This window comes from Myiozetetes cayanensis, unplaced genomic scaffold, assembly GCF_022539395.1.
Source record: "Myiozetetes cayanensis isolate MyiCay16 unplaced genomic scaffold, myiCay2020 scf9, whole genome shotgun sequence".
In the NCBI taxonomy this organism is placed as follows: domain Eukaryota; kingdom Metazoa; phylum Chordata; class Aves; order Passeriformes; family Tyrannidae; genus Myiozetetes; species Myiozetetes cayanensis.
In genome coordinates this window covers 21,669,261-21,686,417 of record NW_026088185.1, presented here as the reverse complement: position 1 = coordinate 21,686,417, position 17,157 = coordinate 21,669,261, and the positions used below count along the sequence as shown (strand labels likewise).

General features: G+C 37.3%; 1 protein-coding gene across 4 annotated transcripts in view; it reads left to right on the top strand.

The window, feature by feature from the left end:
* The first annotated feature begins 6,316 nt into the window (after nucleotides 1-6,316).
* PSMD14 (proteasome 26S subunit, non-ATPase 14) overlaps nucleotides 6,317-17,157 on the top strand; it is a 46,779-nt gene continuing 35,938 nt past the window's right edge. Inside the window, exons 1-4 of one of the 4 annotated variants that reach the window (XM_050339942.1) lie at nucleotides 6,318-6,430; nucleotides 9,698-9,747; nucleotides 11,329-11,416; nucleotides 14,294-14,345. In XM_050339942.1, the coding sequence (XP_050195899.1) occupies nucleotides 14,298-14,345 (48 nt within the window). In that variant the 5' untranslated portion in view covers nucleotides 6,318-6,430; nucleotides 9,698-9,747; nucleotides 11,329-11,416; nucleotides 14,294-14,297. Of the gene's footprint in view, nucleotides 6,431-7,078; nucleotides 7,102-9,625; nucleotides 9,748-11,328; nucleotides 11,417-14,293; nucleotides 14,346-17,157 lie in introns of those variants that run through there. The other 3 variants (XM_050339944.1, XM_050339945.1, XM_050339943.1) reach the window with 3 other exon arrangements.

Genomic DNA, 17,157 nt, shown 5'->3' with positions numbered 1-17,157 from the left:
GTACAGATTGTGTACAGTCAAGAAACTATTATGCTATATTTTAGTTTCCTTTTCCTTCTACCAACGTCTCACATTACAAACTGAGCTAACTGAAGTATGATGTATATGTTTAATCAACAAAACAACTATTTTTCTAAACCAACCAAGGAGGACGAATGTCCAGGTTTATCTTAGCTAGCTATTTATAATTTGTATTATCTCAGAAAATTTCCAAACACAACAAGGACATCATGCTTTCATGTTTATAAGTATAGCAGAGAATTCTATAAAGGACAACATGGAAGAAAGAGTCAGGGTAATGAAGAGGAAAAAATGCCACAGGGTATATCTTGATGGGCTGCAAGAACTGAGACCATCCTAAAGAGATGAGTCAACATGATCTGACCAATAGCTTGCATAAGTCTGAAGACTATGTGGAAGTCGTAGATTCAATGTATGATTTGGATACATTATTTTGTATTTAGCTCCAGTTTCTATTTAATTAGAAAGTACAGGTTCTTTCATGTTCTGAGTAACAGGGTAAATCACAAAGGATGAACAGAACATTGTTTTCTAGAGGCACCAAGAGTGCAAATACTTTATTCACTGCTATATCTCTGTGATTATTAGAGCAATATAATCTCTACAGATTTATTTCATTTATGTAGAACTCTGTGGAATGAAGCTATTTAGGAATTCTTCATTAATTCTGTGTCATCAGAGAATTTCCAGAATCTAAAAATTGCATCCCTGTTTGTGAGGTAATTTCAAAGGTAAATGTTCTGGCCGAGCAGCAAATCTGATTTTATAAAATGGTATCATCCCTACCATCCTTTAAATAAATCACTGTAGTCACTGTTGTCATCATCACTATGTCCTCCAGCAGCGTAGTCATGGATAGCTTTTCTTAGGCATATCTTTACAAGTTTAGTTGAAAGCAATCTATTTTCTGCAAAATGGCTGCTTTCATTGTATACAGGACACCGATCCTCTTGTGTAGGACCTTTTCACCATGTTGTGATTGATTTTACATCTATTGAAAACAAGTCTGGTCTCTGCCATTTGTTTACCCTTGTATTCTCTCTTTATGCTTTGGTATGCATTTTTAATTAGATACACTCCAGTTCTTTCACCACTAGCTAACACTTTTATTTGGGAAGCAGTCTTTACTAGCCCTGCAAATATCCGCTGTTCTTTGCAATGTCAAGTCCTTTTCTCACCTTGCTTTGACTTGGTTATCACTTATATCACAAGTAATTCATCCATCTGTTAACTGCTCCAATTCACATTACTTGGCTTTATTTTAAAGATCTTAACAATGGTCAATGGTCTCATCTGGCAGCTGGTTTCTTGTAAAAAATGTGTCTTTCCCAAGTGACACTCTTGTGAGGATCAAAATATTCACTGAATGGGTTTTTATCTAGCAGTTTACAGGTCCCTCAGGCCCTCCATAGAACATATTGTATATACCCAGTGCTTTGGGCATGCCATGTGTAGCAGTATGGACGACTTCACCTTCCTCAGTTTTATTTCACTCTTCTCCAGCTTTCTGCCATGTTGTCTTTGTGTACTGTTGGTTAATTCCTGTCACAAAAAAAAGATGATAGATATCATGCATCTACATGATCGTTTAAATTAGGATCCAGAGTATGCCTTACAGAGAAACCATCAAAGCATTTTGGCATTTTGATTTGCCATTTGTGAGTGCTAGAAGTGGATTCTCTCATATGAAAAATGGCAGACCAGAAACTTGCTTAATACAATTCGGTTGCAAATGGGCATTCACTCTATGAGACTCAATTATAGCTATCCAAAGTAAAAAATGCTGAAATAAATATAGAATGGTTTCCTGTTTAGCCCCACACATTTGTTCCTACTAGTGTGTACTACTCCCTAAAACAGACAAAGCCATAGAAGGAAGTTGTTTTTAGTTCTTTGCCCTCACTACCCAAAACTGGTGAAAAGCATTATACCGGTTACACAGCACCTTTAAAAGCAATGTTTCAGTCCAACATCGGAAGTATCTTAAGTATGAAAGGAAGTCTAAAATTATTTTTATTGTATCACAAATAAGGGGAAAAATCTCCCAATAAATAAAGAAAAAAAGAAATTAGGTGTAGTAATTAGATGTTCCATCCCACAGTAATCCAGAAAAAACCCACAGTACGTCCACTTTACATACCACCTTTCCCTTAATTTACAGTCTTCAATTTACAGTCTTCTACACAGTTATTTAAATAAACTGTCTCTCACAGAGTAGCACCTTTGCAATTGCCAGGGACACAAACCCACTTCTGTTTCCTCATAAAAATTTTCCATAGACACCCCCAACACAAGCATTTCCAGCGAGACTGATTTTTTTTCTTGGCCTTATCTTCTCCAGATGGTTTGTAGATAGTTCTCACAACTCAGACACCACTTTAAATAGAAATAAAAAAACAAAAGTCCAGTTTCTTTTAGGACTGTATATGAAACTTGTATTTGCTGGTGAATACTGAAACTTCCAATATACACAAGATCTTTTGGCACCAACTGGAGGTGGGGTGGGGCCGTGTTTATGGCTCATTGTAGGGAATGTTTGCTTTCTTAATATCCTCTCTCTTCTAAACTGGGATGGATTATATCCAAATATATTGTTACCATTCTTCTCACTCAAATTAAGATGAGTTTCTACTTGTCATACTTTAATGGGCAGGTCTGTGCTCTGGAAGAGATGCAAATAGTTTTGTTTGCAGGTTTTCAATAATCATATGTTTCATGATTAATGAAGCCTCTTTCAAGCCTCTAACAGCCTTCTGCAGCTGATTTGTAGAACTGTTGAGAAGACTAAAAAAAGTAATCTCACTCTTATATACTATCTTTAACTAATCCTGTTAGTTTTATTCATTGTTTGTGACAAGACCTGTTACTACTCTGTATGCAGCAAGGAGTTGATCAAGCATTGTACAAGCTGTTGGGGATGTCACAGAGGTCGCCATCACCACTTCTAACTGTGTGAGTGCTTGCCAAGTATAACAGAAGAAACCATTTCCCCATATACAGGTTTGCCAAGACAGAGCTCCAGTCCATTTCTGGGGTAAAAGGCTGCAGTTCAAGAAACTACTATTCCTCCATTACTTTTTCAGCAATAGTTCTAAGCCAAACACAGTTCTAAGAAAAAAAAAAAAAAATTAGTAATGTGCTGCTGACTCTATTATTGCCTCACAAGCATGACATCAGATCTTGTATTCCCCTCTGTATATTCATTCCCTATACTCTGTTCTACATGTTTAAACATAGAAATAAAACTACCTACAACTCTAATATTTTGTCCAATCCACAGTGCATCCTGTATTCTAATACCAGGTTTTCTAAAACTGTATCTTCTGTTGGGTTTGTTGGGGGTTTGGGCTTTTTTTTTTTTTTTTTTTTTTTTTTTTTTTTTTTTTTTTAATATTATATTTCAGTCCTGGAGACTTCATCCTGTCCTAGCACAAATGAGGACTATATTTATATATATATATATATATGATTTGCAAGAAAATTGTGGCCAATCTCTAAGTGCATTCTTCTCATTCTACACTCAGCTCCTAAATTTTTTCACTTAGTTCTGTAAAATTAAATTATTTAATTACAGAGCCTCAGCAATATTGCTGCTTTAATCCAATCACAAAGAGACTTGAAAGGGAAATTATACACCAGGAATTAGGAAAAAATGGTGTGATGTCTTATTAAGTCTGATCCATGTTGATCACTTCACTACAAGCAAGGATAGGTTAGCATGGGGAAACAGGAAGAACGTAAGTGTCCAGCCAAAGGAAGGTTTTTATCACTTAAGACAGCCATCCAAGTAATGAAAAAGGCAACAAACCTTGAACATTTTCATTCAGCACTGCATTACTGCAAAACAATAAACAAAATCTTCTATAGATTAATGCTGGTTAGACCAAAACAATAAGGGATTCAGTAGCATTCGAGCGAGTGAGTGCCCTTCAGATTAAATGACAATTTGGAAGTGTTTAACAACATATGGTCTCTTTCCTTTGACATATACAATTAGGAATATATCTTTTCTATATAAAAATATAAAATACCATCTGTCATAAGTACCAACCATGATACTGCCTCTATATATCCAATTAATTCACTATACTTTCTAATGTAAATATTTCTCCTATTTTCTCCTTTTTTCCTTCTTCTGTAACTATACTTATTTATAAAATTTCAATAAATGTATATATTAAAAAAGTCAATACTATGACTTGAAATGTAATTAGGAATAACAATGAAAGTCTGTTTCACTTTGTATTTCAAAGGAGAAGGGCCAAATTTTCAAATGGGTTGAAATGACATTGCTCATTTCATCATTCATCATGGCTAGGCTTCACGAACAAAGATTTGAGAAGGGCTCTACCCACGCTTGCTACAAGCGCGCTGATGGCTAAAAAGGCCAATGCGAGATAGAGAAGTCCGGTTGCAGAAGGCACAGCAGAAAGACTCCCCAGGTGATATCGACGAGACGCGATTCTTTCTGCGTTGTCTTTTCTCCTCGAGAGTGATCCTGCGTGTGTTCTTAAAAGAAGCAGCAGTTTTATAGATAGTGTGCCTCCAGGCCTCCCGATTGGAGTGGGTATAGGCATAATACAAAGATGTAACTATGCTGGGTTTTTTTTCTTATGCATATTAACCCAGAGGAATGCTCACTTTTCATAAATGTTTGTGTTTCTTTTTTCAGAAGTGCAGAGTTCCTTAAAGACACATGACTGCAGTGAGAATTGAAATATAATGAGTATTTCTCATTAAGAAGTCAGTATTCCAGTGAACATGGAGGAATAATAGGATTGCTCTCAAAATCATGGTACAAACCAGCAAAATATATAAAGCATTTCAGTTCACTAAATTAATTCTTTACCTCAATAATTTAATCTAAAACAAAAATCTTTGACAACATAATTATTATAGTGACTTTTGAGAACATTAAGACATGTTCAAGTCTCAAAACACAGTCTCAAGACAGGGGCTAAGTTTTGCCAGGTTAAACCAGGAAGGAACATAACAGCCTGTTAGAAGCAGGGTGTGAGTTTTTTTCTGTTTGAGCCAAACATACATAGATAGACATACACATAGACACACATAGATACTTTTTACTCTTTGTTTCTGAGTAATTTGGCTGTGGGTGCAGCAATGAACTCCACTAATAGGTTCTGCATTAGTAACGTGAAAAAAAAAATTACTGACCCACAATGTAAACTATATTTTAACCCTTTAGCTTTTTAAGAATCTTTTGGAAACTTTAACTCTTGTAATTCCCTCAGCCTAGTAAAGCTAAAAAGGGATGGAAGAGACCATTATAAGAATATTGCTTTTCAAAAAAGTTGCCCCTCTTAAAAACCAGAATAGCATGTATCATGGTAATTCCCTTTATTTTGATTAATTTTATACTTCATGGTATAAAAACCTAAAACTTCCACATCTGCTAAAGTGTCATGGAAGTGATGACTCTATCTGTATCTTATGTTATTTCTGTATAATTTATAACATAGTATCTTTTCACCTGCTTCCATGTAGTTGGTCTGTGAGCAGAAAATGCTGATCATCTTCTAATATTACACTCTCAGTTCTTAAAGGAGCTTTCAAACAAACCACAGGGCTCTTCATGGTCATTCATGGTAGAAACTCTATATTATGTAGAGTCCTAATAAGTTGTTTTTAATAGGTTCTTAAGTGTTCCCAACACTTTCTAAAATATTTGCAATATTTCAGTAACTAGATATCAATCAACTTTTAAAAATGTTTATTGTTTTAGCCATAAGTTCATAACAGGCATTGAGATTCACAACTTGCTCACATACTGTCTGGAAAAGTATTTCCTTGGCCTGGTATGTTCCTCTTTTAATTTACAAGAGTTCTTGTTCCTCTCTTAACATGAGGATAACAGAAATTCCATTTTGCTTCTCTGTTTGCATCAGAGAAATTTGCATAATTCACCAGCGTGCTTTTGTCGGACTATCTCCCAATCGTCTTAGTTTGGCAAAAACTCTCTTTCCCATTTCTGCTTCTGGTAGTTTTATGCATATGGCCACTCTCATTGCTATTCTCTAAATCCTCCTATTTTCTGTAACACTGTTTTCGAGAGTGTACATGCACTGTTTCCATTTTAGTAACCATCCTTTTATTGATTCGATGACACATTCCTTGGTTCTTCTGCCATCCTACTGTCTTGCTGTTCGAGCCCTGGTGACATTCGGCTGCAGCGTGACCCTGAGCTGTGGACAAAGGTCCCCCCGGTGCTCTCCGCAGGGCAGTACCCACCGTGGTTGTTCCGCCCACGCCTCTCCGAGCACTCCGCTCTGGGAAGCTCCTCCCCGCGGCCCGCGGGCCGGAAGCCGCGCCGGGTGCCCTGTGAACCGGGAAGGGCTCGGTTTGAATGAGATCCGGCTGATTCACCGCGGCCCGGGCGGCTCCGGCCCAGGTGAGGGCCCGGCCCGCCGGGGCGGCCGCCCCCGCTCTGCGGTGCTCGGGTGGCCCGCGGCCCGGGGGGGCTGCCCGGGCGCCGGGCGGGGACGCGGGCGGTGCGGGGGGAGCGAGACGGGGCGGGTCTGGCGGGCGGCACCGGCCAGGGGATGTCGGCGGGGCCTGCCGGTGTTGGTGCGTGCTGTGCCCCGGGGAGGTCCGGGCGCTTCGGGAAAGCAGCGGCCCCGGGGCGGCTGCGAACGGGCGGGGGAAGGCGGCGGGAGGGACCGCTGGACTCGGCCGGGCCTCGGCGCCGTGCGGGCCCCGTCGTGGTTCGGCAGCGCCCAGGGCGGGGTTGCTGTGCGCTCCGGGCCGTCAGAGGCACCCCACGGGCGGCAGCGCCGCTGCTCCCGGAGCGAAGCGGTGCCGCGATCCCCGGCAGTGTTACAGCTGGAGCCGGAGAGGGAGGGGAGGTTAGGGCAAAGCACAGGCTGGGATAAGCGAAGAAGAAAGAAGCAGAATTAAGTAGGAAAGGAGCGATAAACAAAATTTAACAGCGCTGTTTCTAGTACGCAGCCGACTAAAGTATCAGGTTTGGAACAACTTTATGTAATCTGGTTGGACACTTGTAAACAGCTGGCAAATCTGGGTGTGTGCTGGTGTCATCTCTTACAGTTGCACTTGTTTTAGGTATGCTGTGGAAAAACACAAAACCACAGGGCTTGAGATTTACTTTTTAAAGAGAAGTTTTATGTAAACGTGTTTGAAAACTGTATATAACTGAAATGGTACTAGGCAAGCTGAAAAGTCTGACAGGTTTGTATTCATCTTAAAGCTTTCAACATATGAGTCCGAGGTGTACTGTCTGCCTCAAGTGTAGGGAGTACACTTGGAAGAAGACTTTGTTGAGCGGAGTCTTCACTGTTTGTGACCTTATTGAAACAGGGAAAAATATCTGTGTTTGTGAAAAAATTCAGAAATTGGCTTGCATATGAATTGCTTCTGAATCACTCAGTGTGACTTTGAGCAACTGGGTTTAGCCTGTAGCTTAATGGAAAATCACCTGTTAAAACATGCCATGTCAGTGATATTCATTTGATATCTGTGGTTTAGAAAATTATAAACTAGGGAATGCTTTAAAATTAACATTAAATAAACCAACATATAAATTAGTTTGTAAGCTTTCTTGGAAGTGATTCACTCCTGACAAGCATTATGGGGTATATACTACTAGTATCTGCAACTGTGTTGTAACATCTAGGAAGATGGAAGAGAATGATTTAGGAAAGGACAGGTATTGAGGATACCTTGAATAATAGAGAACTGGTATGATAGTTCCACAATAGTTGTGGATAGTTCCACAATAGTTGTGGATAGTTCCACAATAGTTGTGTGTTTACACACACAACTAGTGTTTGTAAATAATTCCACAATAGTTGTGTGTTTGCTTGCCTTTCTGCAGATTTCAGAGAAGTCTGTATATATAGCATATAGAACTCTATATATAGCATAAAATTAGAATTAATTTTATGGGTTTCTGTGGTGATGCAACTTGTTAATGAATGTTTGCTTACCTGTAAGTTTAGTGTGAATATTCTTTAGTAGCTCTAGAGTAGTTTGTTTCAGTCTGTGTTACTTCAGTAACTCCAGCTCAGCAATGAACACAGTAGAATTAGGTTTGCTGTACTTCTGGAAGTCAGAAAGCGGAGTCCAAGAAGCAAACCTGCAGACCTTCTAGTCCAGCTTGTGTCTACTGAGATTCAGGTCTATGTGATCCTGAAATAGGATCTGGATTAATAGAACTGAGCATGTTAGAGAAGCAAAATAATTGTGTAATTCTGGACTTGCACTACTGAGACTGCACTCTTTCATGACATGGTTGATCTTTAGCTTTAATGAACAGATGTCTGACAATTGGTGGTAACATCAATATTGTTTTTTCTCTTTTCATACAAAATGTGTAGGAAGATAGACTAGCCCCACCCCCTCTCTGCCTTTTCATATGTGAAGCATCTGTTCTGGTTTGGTGACTTTACCTGTTCTTTTCTTGGTGAAATGATGTTTTTCTGCAAGATGTAATTTCTCAGCTGATTTGCCCTTGTAGCTGTTTATCATCCCTAGCGAAGCTGAAATGGTTACAGTTGCAGCAAAAACCTTAAACTGCTTTTTTAGTTGCTGTTAATAAAATTGTTGATCATCTGCTATGTATAACTTCTCAACAGGAGACCTGGGAGTGCTTGTACAAAGCTTATTATTTAGTCTCAGGTGGAGAAACTGAATTTTCGAAGATGAAATGATTTGCATCAAGTCACTCAGTGTACAAAATTGCGAAGTAAATTGCTGTCACCTGAGTCGAGCCTGATACTCTCTCCACTAATGGGGCAGTTTAGTAGCCAGTGTTTTCTTTTCTGTGTATGTTGAAGCTGATTTTGATATTTGTTTTTTTACTGACTCAAAAGTTGCCAACCCAGAAGAACCGTCTTTCATTGAAGGATCGCATCATGGAGTGTTAATGCTAGATAAAAATAGTGCACTGTAGTGTGAAACTCATGTGTCTCATGCAAAGAGATACAGTAATTTAAGATCATGTTTCAAGTTGATTTCAAAATACATGCTGAAACATGCCAAGTATAAACACAGTAGCTATTGGTTTATACCTACATGTGTATATACATTTGTGCATAATCCTTTTATATAACTTCATCCCTATGTTACTTAAGGAAAAATGTTTTCATTATTAAAATTCAGCATTTAAGTAACTTGAAAGTACCAGCAAACAACTGAACGATGAACCAGAGTCCTCCAAATGGGCAGCTCTTTCCAATTATTACAGTCACCTAGCAGTGGTATTCTGAGCAAATATTAGACATGGGGTTTTAAATTTCTGTTTTCAGATTAGTTTTGAGATGCTCTTTGTATACTTCACTGCATTATTAACATCCACAGACTTTCCCCTTTTAAGGCCAGGAGAGTTAAAAGAAAACTACAACAATGGAAGCATGGATATTTTTTTAATACTAGCCCTTGAACAAGATTTTTTAGTGAAGGTGTTTCAGTCATAGACATTCATAAGCAGAGAAGCTACTTAACTCATTTTTTAAAGCCACTAGTTACCATAATGATCTCAGTGATGAGTGGATGTCATCCAAATCCTACTTGCACCAAGGTGCAAGTTTATTATGATTATAACTGTCCTTTTGTATTTTCCTGATAGGAACTATTTGATACCTGTGTTCACTTCCTTAAAGCTTTGCTTTAAACAAAGACTGTTAACTCTTCCTTGCAGACAGAGGAAATATTATCAAAATACCTCTGCTGACTTTGGAAGGAAAGGAGGTGAGATTTACTGTGAACTGTTTGTTTACTTTTCTGTCTTTTATTTATATGCGTGTCTGTGTGTGTGCAAATGTAGGGAAAAAACAATAGGTAAGTTGCATAATCAAAACTAACTTTTTGCACTTTGTAGCAGAGAGAGAGGAAGAATTCTCAGCTATAGGTGACCATGCTGTGTGCCTCCCTGGAGAACAGAGCAAGCTCACAGAGATCTGTTTCTTTAATACCCTTGTAGTAAGTAGGGAAGGGAATCAAGTCACCTGGGTGGTCAGCTTGTTAAAAGTGCATTGCGTTATAACTGAAGCCCAGTTGAAGAACTAGATCCAGTTCTGTTGTAGCCTGTGCTGCTGGCTGTTGTGGTCCTGGCTCACGTGATCTCTTCTGGATCATTTCTTTCTGCAAAACTGTCAGAAGTGTAGTAACTCTTCTTTTGAATTGTCAGTGGAATTCCACTCGAACCTGTCAGCACTGAGAAACTCTGATTTGTTCTTTCTCCTCTAACTTTCCAGGAAGGTGAACTTTGCTCTTGTACTACTTTGAGATAAGGTTCAGAAGGGTCTCTGTTAAATTACCTCAATTACTAATAAACAAAGCAAAACAAAAAACCCCATCCAAACAAAAGCCTCAAAACCAGCCCCCAAACCCAGACATTCTTTGGGCATCTTCAGCTTAAAGAATGATTTGACATAAATGTCTTCTGGAGTCTGGATTAGTGTTAGAAGCAATCAGCTCTTCCAAGACCTCTTTTTCTGTTACACCAAGACAACTGTTTCTGGGATGCAGTGTGAATCCTCTCAGAGAAGTGAGCAGGGTTAAAACCAACGTTTTTGTTAGCCTATCAGCTTACTGCAAGGCTGCACAAATGGCTGTCCTGGCAGTACTGAGAAAGCAGCATCAAGTTGGTAAGCAGCAGCAGCTTCCCCACTGCTCCTTATGTTAACACTGACATTGAAAAAAATGTCTATCAAATCGTGGCCACAGATCATTTCACAGATCTGTTTTAAAACACTGCTCTACAAATGATTGAGTGGATGCAATTAGTGGGCAGTGTTTTCTGGGAGGAGGATAACATGAATTTTAATTCCTAAATTGAATGTGAAACAGCCTTTCTCAACCTGAATTCAGGCAAACACAGGACCTCTGTGACTTTTCCGGTCACACAAACTGCTCCTGCAGAAATAAACAAAACTCTCTGTACCTTCAGACTGCTCATAACCTTGGTGCTTAGGTCATCTTAGCTAAGCAAGGTCTTCTAAAATAGTAGAAAAGGACCATGGTTTCAGTTTCTAACAGCATTTTAAACAATTGATTAAATTGCTTAAATGGATTATTAAAATACTCTTCCATGTTATTTTGAGAATCTTTGAACTTTCTTTCAGTATTATGGATACTTGAGCAAGATGTGGCATATACCACTTCAAGGGATTATATGGTAAAAGGAAAAGAAAACCCAGGAAACATTCTTTGGGCTATTCTTCAGTGATGTTTTGTCCTTTGAGGGTCATCCATGTAACGTTTCTTTTTATATGGGCTATTGTTTCTGAATTTTACTGGTCTTCTCCCCTCTTCTATTTCCTTGTGTAGGAAAGAGACTTACTGGTGTCATCTTTACAGTCAAAAAGTGGGAGCTGCTGCCACATTTGAGCTGTGATCACCTCTTGCTAAGCACCAGGTTAGAAATGCATATTTGCTTTATTTGTGAAGGCTAAAGTTATCTTAATTAAGGTCTAAAAATTTTGCTTAAGCTGTTTTAAAGTTTACAAAAACATTGTTTCATAAATGGAATTTATGGCTGAAATAATATTTAGATACAGTGGATTGGCAAAAATTAAAAGTGGCTTTGATTTGGTTTGCTAACCTAAATTCTTCAGATGTTTATACAGAGTAAACAAGTATGTTTGGATCCAAATACGCTATAACCTACTAAAACATTCAATTACAAATAGGCAAGTAAAGTACTAGTAGCCACAATTCTAACCAGAGTCAACTCATGGAGCTAGTGAAACAATTTGCAGTGCATCTAGAACTGGTTTTTTGGAGATTTTCTGTTTGTGCCACTTTCTTAAAAATCTAAATATCTCAATTCAGTGATTAGTTGGTGATAGTTAGGTGGGAAATGTTGCATCTCTCTGACTGGGTAAGGCCATGAGTTTTTTTGTAAGGTTTTGCTGATAAATAATCAGTTTGTTTAACGCATTAGTCTAATCCAACTTTATTATGGCAAAATATGCTTCTATAAATGATATACTATTCTGTTGAGTTAGAAACTGAAATAAACTGTGTAAATAAAATATTAACTAGTTAGTACTAACTATTGCTTTTCACTTGCATTAAAATATTTGTTATTCAATATTATTTCTTGAATGTACATAGGTAATACACCTCATCAGTTTATGGAAGTTGTGTAATTGTAGGGACACCTGGTTTTATGGTTATCAGTTGTAGAGACCAAGAGTTTCTTAAAATAAATGTACAAACATGATGGATTAAAATAATAATTTTAGTAGTTTAAATTTACTTCTCAGTTACTCTTCAGCCCTCATTAGTGTCACAGAAGATGAATCATTGTGTGTTTCAAAGGAGGAGTATCTACCACACGGGGTAAAATGAAATGTAGTTGGCGTTAATTTATGGTAACATTGTGACTGTTTCATTGAAGCCATTTAACATATGCTTACATAATAGCTTTAAACAGCAATTTAACCTTTCCCAGGAAATCCTACAACTTGATTTGGAATTTACTGTAGTTCAGGATAAAAAAGTATATGCATTGTGAGCAGCTTTTGCCTCTAATAAAGAACCTTGGTTTCAATGACTGTGAAAAAGAGAAGGATAACCATTGACCCTTTAATAAACTCCTTTCTAATTCATACAGTGCCAATGGAGCTTTAAGAAAGTACTAACTGTTAGTTGAGGCTGCAGTTGTTGGGTTCACATGTACCTACAAAATTAAAGGAGTGAATCAAATTAAACTAATAGCTTGGTAGTGCATTGAACTGGGAAAGTGAAATTAGCAAATAGAGAAAGTATTATTGATCCATGTATCTTTGATATTGTTATGAAATTATTAAAGTAGGAATTAAAGTGCTGCTTCTTTGTATGTTTAGAAGCTTAAACTATTTGTTTTAAACTTATACTGAAGTAAAGCCTGTTAGTCTTTAGCCAATAAAAATACCAGCAAATTTCAGAAGAAATAATGAGATTACATTCACCTTCAACATGAAGACTTTTATTTTTAATATACAAAGCAAATTTATTTTTTAAGTTCTTTTGCATAACTACTTTTTAAAAGAAGGCTGTTTGATTAGTATCTAATGTAGTCTGAAATTATGTGTATAATCCTCTTATTTGTAATGTAACATCCATTTGGAAGATGAATGTATTTCAGAAATCGTACTTCCTTTTATCACCTAAACAGGCTTTGTTGTGTTATATTAAAACTTGTCCAATTAAGATCATAGTTTCTGATGCTTTACTTTGTATCTTCTATTTCACAAAGAAAATAAATGAGTAACATTTTCTAATTTCCACACGCCTTGAAAATGGCTTGATTTGCTGAAGACAGCTGTTTAAAAAGTAGTATTTGTTTGGGTTTTTTTTTATCTCCTGAGTTTTGTTGTATAAAGCTAGGAATTTGAACAAGACAAGAAAGCAACATAAAGTTCTGTGAAAACTGGGACAGAACTTGTACTTAGGTATCCACAATGAAATAGTTGCTGTTGTTTCAACAATAGAAAGTGAAAAAACTGCAGAGAAAGAAACATCACTCTAATTTTTTTAACTGGGGACCTTAACAGCTCTTATTCCTGGAGATCACTCCTTTGAAAGTTGCAAGACACAAAAACTGCTTTTTCTTTTTTAAGTAACAACTTGCATTGATTGGAATAATCTTGTGCTAAAGCAATGGCACAGGCAACACTGGAAATGTATTAAGTGACTCTACTGTCACTAGTCTTCTAACTATATACACATTAAATGTTTACTTTACAGTATTTCTTTTAGTATAATGAGTTCATTAAAAAAAGCTTTTGATGCTAATTCAGAGATCCATAATCTGCTTAGTGTCTTTCACATGTAGTTTTGATGGTAACTGACAAGCTGTAAGTTAATTAGCGCAGAACTTACTAATGAGGATGCTAAAATCCTTACTTTAACATTTTTATTCATGATTTTTGAACAAATTGAAGTAAATTCAATTGTATATCTAATAAGTTTTAAGAACTTTCTGGCTGTAGGTGCTGATCATAAGCAACAAAAATCCCCCAATTAATTGAATGATAGGAAACTTTTGAGAAGTTTGACAAGAGTGCTCGTCCTCAGAAATGGGGATAACCCAAAACCAAAGCAATAAAACAAAGTCTGTTAATTAGCATGGAAGACAGCTTCTTGAATTAATATGTGGTGTTAATTAACAGGAAGTCTGATGTTGTGTTGTAATTACCACCAATATTTTTGACATACTCAGTGACTGAAGGTGAATTATATAGATAGCAATTTAGTAAACATTTCAGAGCTTGGGAACATTTTTCCTTTGTTTCTGTTTTTCTAGAAATATGGATAGACTTCTGCGACTGGGAGGAGGTATGCCTGGGCTCGGACAGGTGAGTATACAGCTTGTCAGTCTTTAATATTAAGCAATTCTGGAATATTTCTTTTGTTATATTTAAAAGCAGCATCAAAAAACCCCCAGAGTTCATAGTAATAATCTTTGACTCTAGAAATTGTTTATGTATATGCAAATCATTGTTATAGCCTGACCTTTTTTTTTCTTTTAGTCAATATGAATTCTTGTGCTGAGTTTACATAACATTTATTAACCTTTCATTTGGTGTCTGAACATTTTAAAGTTTGAATTGAAAAGCATTGGAGACACATAAAATTTTTTTTTAAATCAATTTCCAATAATATGGAATTTCAGAACATGAAGAGTCTTCTAAAAGGCAGAATGTATTCACTGCTCCTTCATAAATAATATATTTCAGTCCTTGGATCACACTGTGATGGGGCATTACAAGATAATGAAGTATATATAAATTTCAAGAGGTAATTTGAGCTGAATTTATCACTTGTAGGTACTTGTAGCTACCTGTATGTGTGTTTTATTGTGTCTTCTCTTGTTGACTGTTGTCCTCACTACTGTAACATTACTCACAGCAAAAAGGCTTCCCTGCCAGCTGTCCCACAATGAAAGATCTATTCACACATTGTATGGCTTCTCCTGCCACTACAAGTCCTAGTCCTTTTTACCTTGGTCAACTGGCATGGCCAGCAGTCTTCAAAAATAAAACCAAGCTGATCTCATTCCATTGTGCTGATCACTGTGGATACAGGGGAAAAAATAATTAGGAACTTCTTTGTTTAAGGTTTGTAAGAAGAGTTATTTCCCTAAGGAACGGACTCCAGTGTTACTTCCTTTGAGGTCTTGGCTGGCTGCAGTAGCTGGCCTTTCTCTGCCTTCCTCATCTACCTTCAGGGCTCTGTTCTAAATCAAGAATTCAGATTCTTGTTCTTCTGGAGAAATCGGTTCTGTGTGTCTTGGACTTCATGATGTGTGTGCCATGTTGCTTCTGGGATGACTGAAGTTGCTAAACCCAGAACTTCTTTGTGTGTAGTGCCTTTGTGTCCAGTATAACTACAAAGAGGGTTTAATACTGAAGCATTTGGTGAAATATTCTAGGCGGATTTACAAACTCTAGGTGTTTTGCCAAATAAGCTGTAACTTTTTGGTGCATTTTTTTTTCCTTTTTATAGCTAAAATTCTATTCACGCTCTCTTAGTGAATCTTCAAGCTGCCCTCAGTTATTTTTAGTTTCATTTTCTTAAACAGTTATTTCTCTTGTTCCTCTGAGCTGCCAGCCTGCTTCATGACTCTTCATTTTTTTAACATCTGTGCAGTCTAATCTCTCAAGCTTTCACTTCTTAGTCCTTTCTGAACTTGACGCATATCAAAGCTGTTTTTCAAATTTACAGTTAACTCTCTGCTGTTTTCTGAATTTTTCATCTTAAAGTTTGCTAGAAAATTGTGTCAGACAATAGAATATAACATTCAGAAGAAGCTCTGAACTCCTCTAGTAGCTTTGGCCTGCAAAGCTGCTCTATGTTTGTTTAAATACGGAGTTGTCTCTTAAATGAGTTGATGAGTATGTGTTGGATTAAAAAAAAAAAAGGCGGAAAACTGAATTGCTCTTTATACAAGTTGCAGCTTGCACTGGATGTCTTGACTACTTTTGTAGTCTTTTGGTTTACTGAATCAGCAGGAAGGCTTTTAAAAAAATATTTTTATGTCCTTAAAGTACTGTGTTTCAGTGGACCTTCAAAGGTCACTTCTGTTCTGAATATCAATTGATTAGTAATTGAGAGAAATAGTTCAGAGGGAATCAGATGTCTTTGAGTTAGAAGAGAGAAGGCGGATACTTCTTGGATAAATTTTGTAGTGCTAGAAAATAAACGGTTATTGCTATTTGTTTTCACTAAAGTGTTTTAAACAACTGTACAAAGCTTTTTGTTTTTTCTTATTGCTGTGTCACAGTTGTTCTGAGCTTTTGCTTTAAAGGTTGAACATAGTAAAAACATCTGAATGAGTCATTCTTGCTAGCATAAAAATCATCTGTGTGTATAGTCTGGTAGAAAGAAGCATTTTCAAAGTAGTTTTAACACATAATTTGGCCATTATTTTTTGCTTGTAGCTAGGGGTCTGCTTAGCAGGAGGACTGCATCACATAAGGTCTGCTGACAGTCCGTTTGGTTTCCCTGTAAGTGATGTTAAAGTAACAGCAGATGCTTGGCCAGCACAGTTCTTTTCTGATCTCTTCCAGGGCATTCTTTCTCATTGACTTGCTTTAGCTTCTTCAGCTGTAGTTACTCGGTTCTTTCCCCTTGGTAAAAGCACCTCTTGTAATTATTATCTTGTTTAGGTTTCTTTGGTTATTTTTTTATTTCATTTCCAAACTGTCCCAGTTCACTGTCCCAAATGCTCTTTGAATTCATGTTTTTGCAATATTTTATTCAAGTCTTTTGGTGTACTGTATTCCACTTGAGAACTGCTTTCACTGAACTTGTGTTTCTCTTTTCGTACTACTTACTCCTTCAGGATGCTACTGAGTGGCTGATTGGCCTTCACTTGTGCAGAGGTGGTCAGTGCTAAATCGCAACTGCCCTAAGCCTGTCATCATATGGCTAACAAACAGACTTTAAGGAAGTAGTCTCTAAGTGATATTTCAACAATAAGCTTTCCCTCCAGTGACTTGTGGCTTAGAAATCTTGAACCATTTCTTCTCTTTTAGTCATGGGTGGACAAAGGGCTGTCTTTGTGGGGCAGCAGGTGGACAAGAGAGAAAGGGGGAAGAGAACCTGTTAGCTTTTGGCATTACATAAGCCATTCATAGTATTTTCTGACACTGCACTTGGTCATTA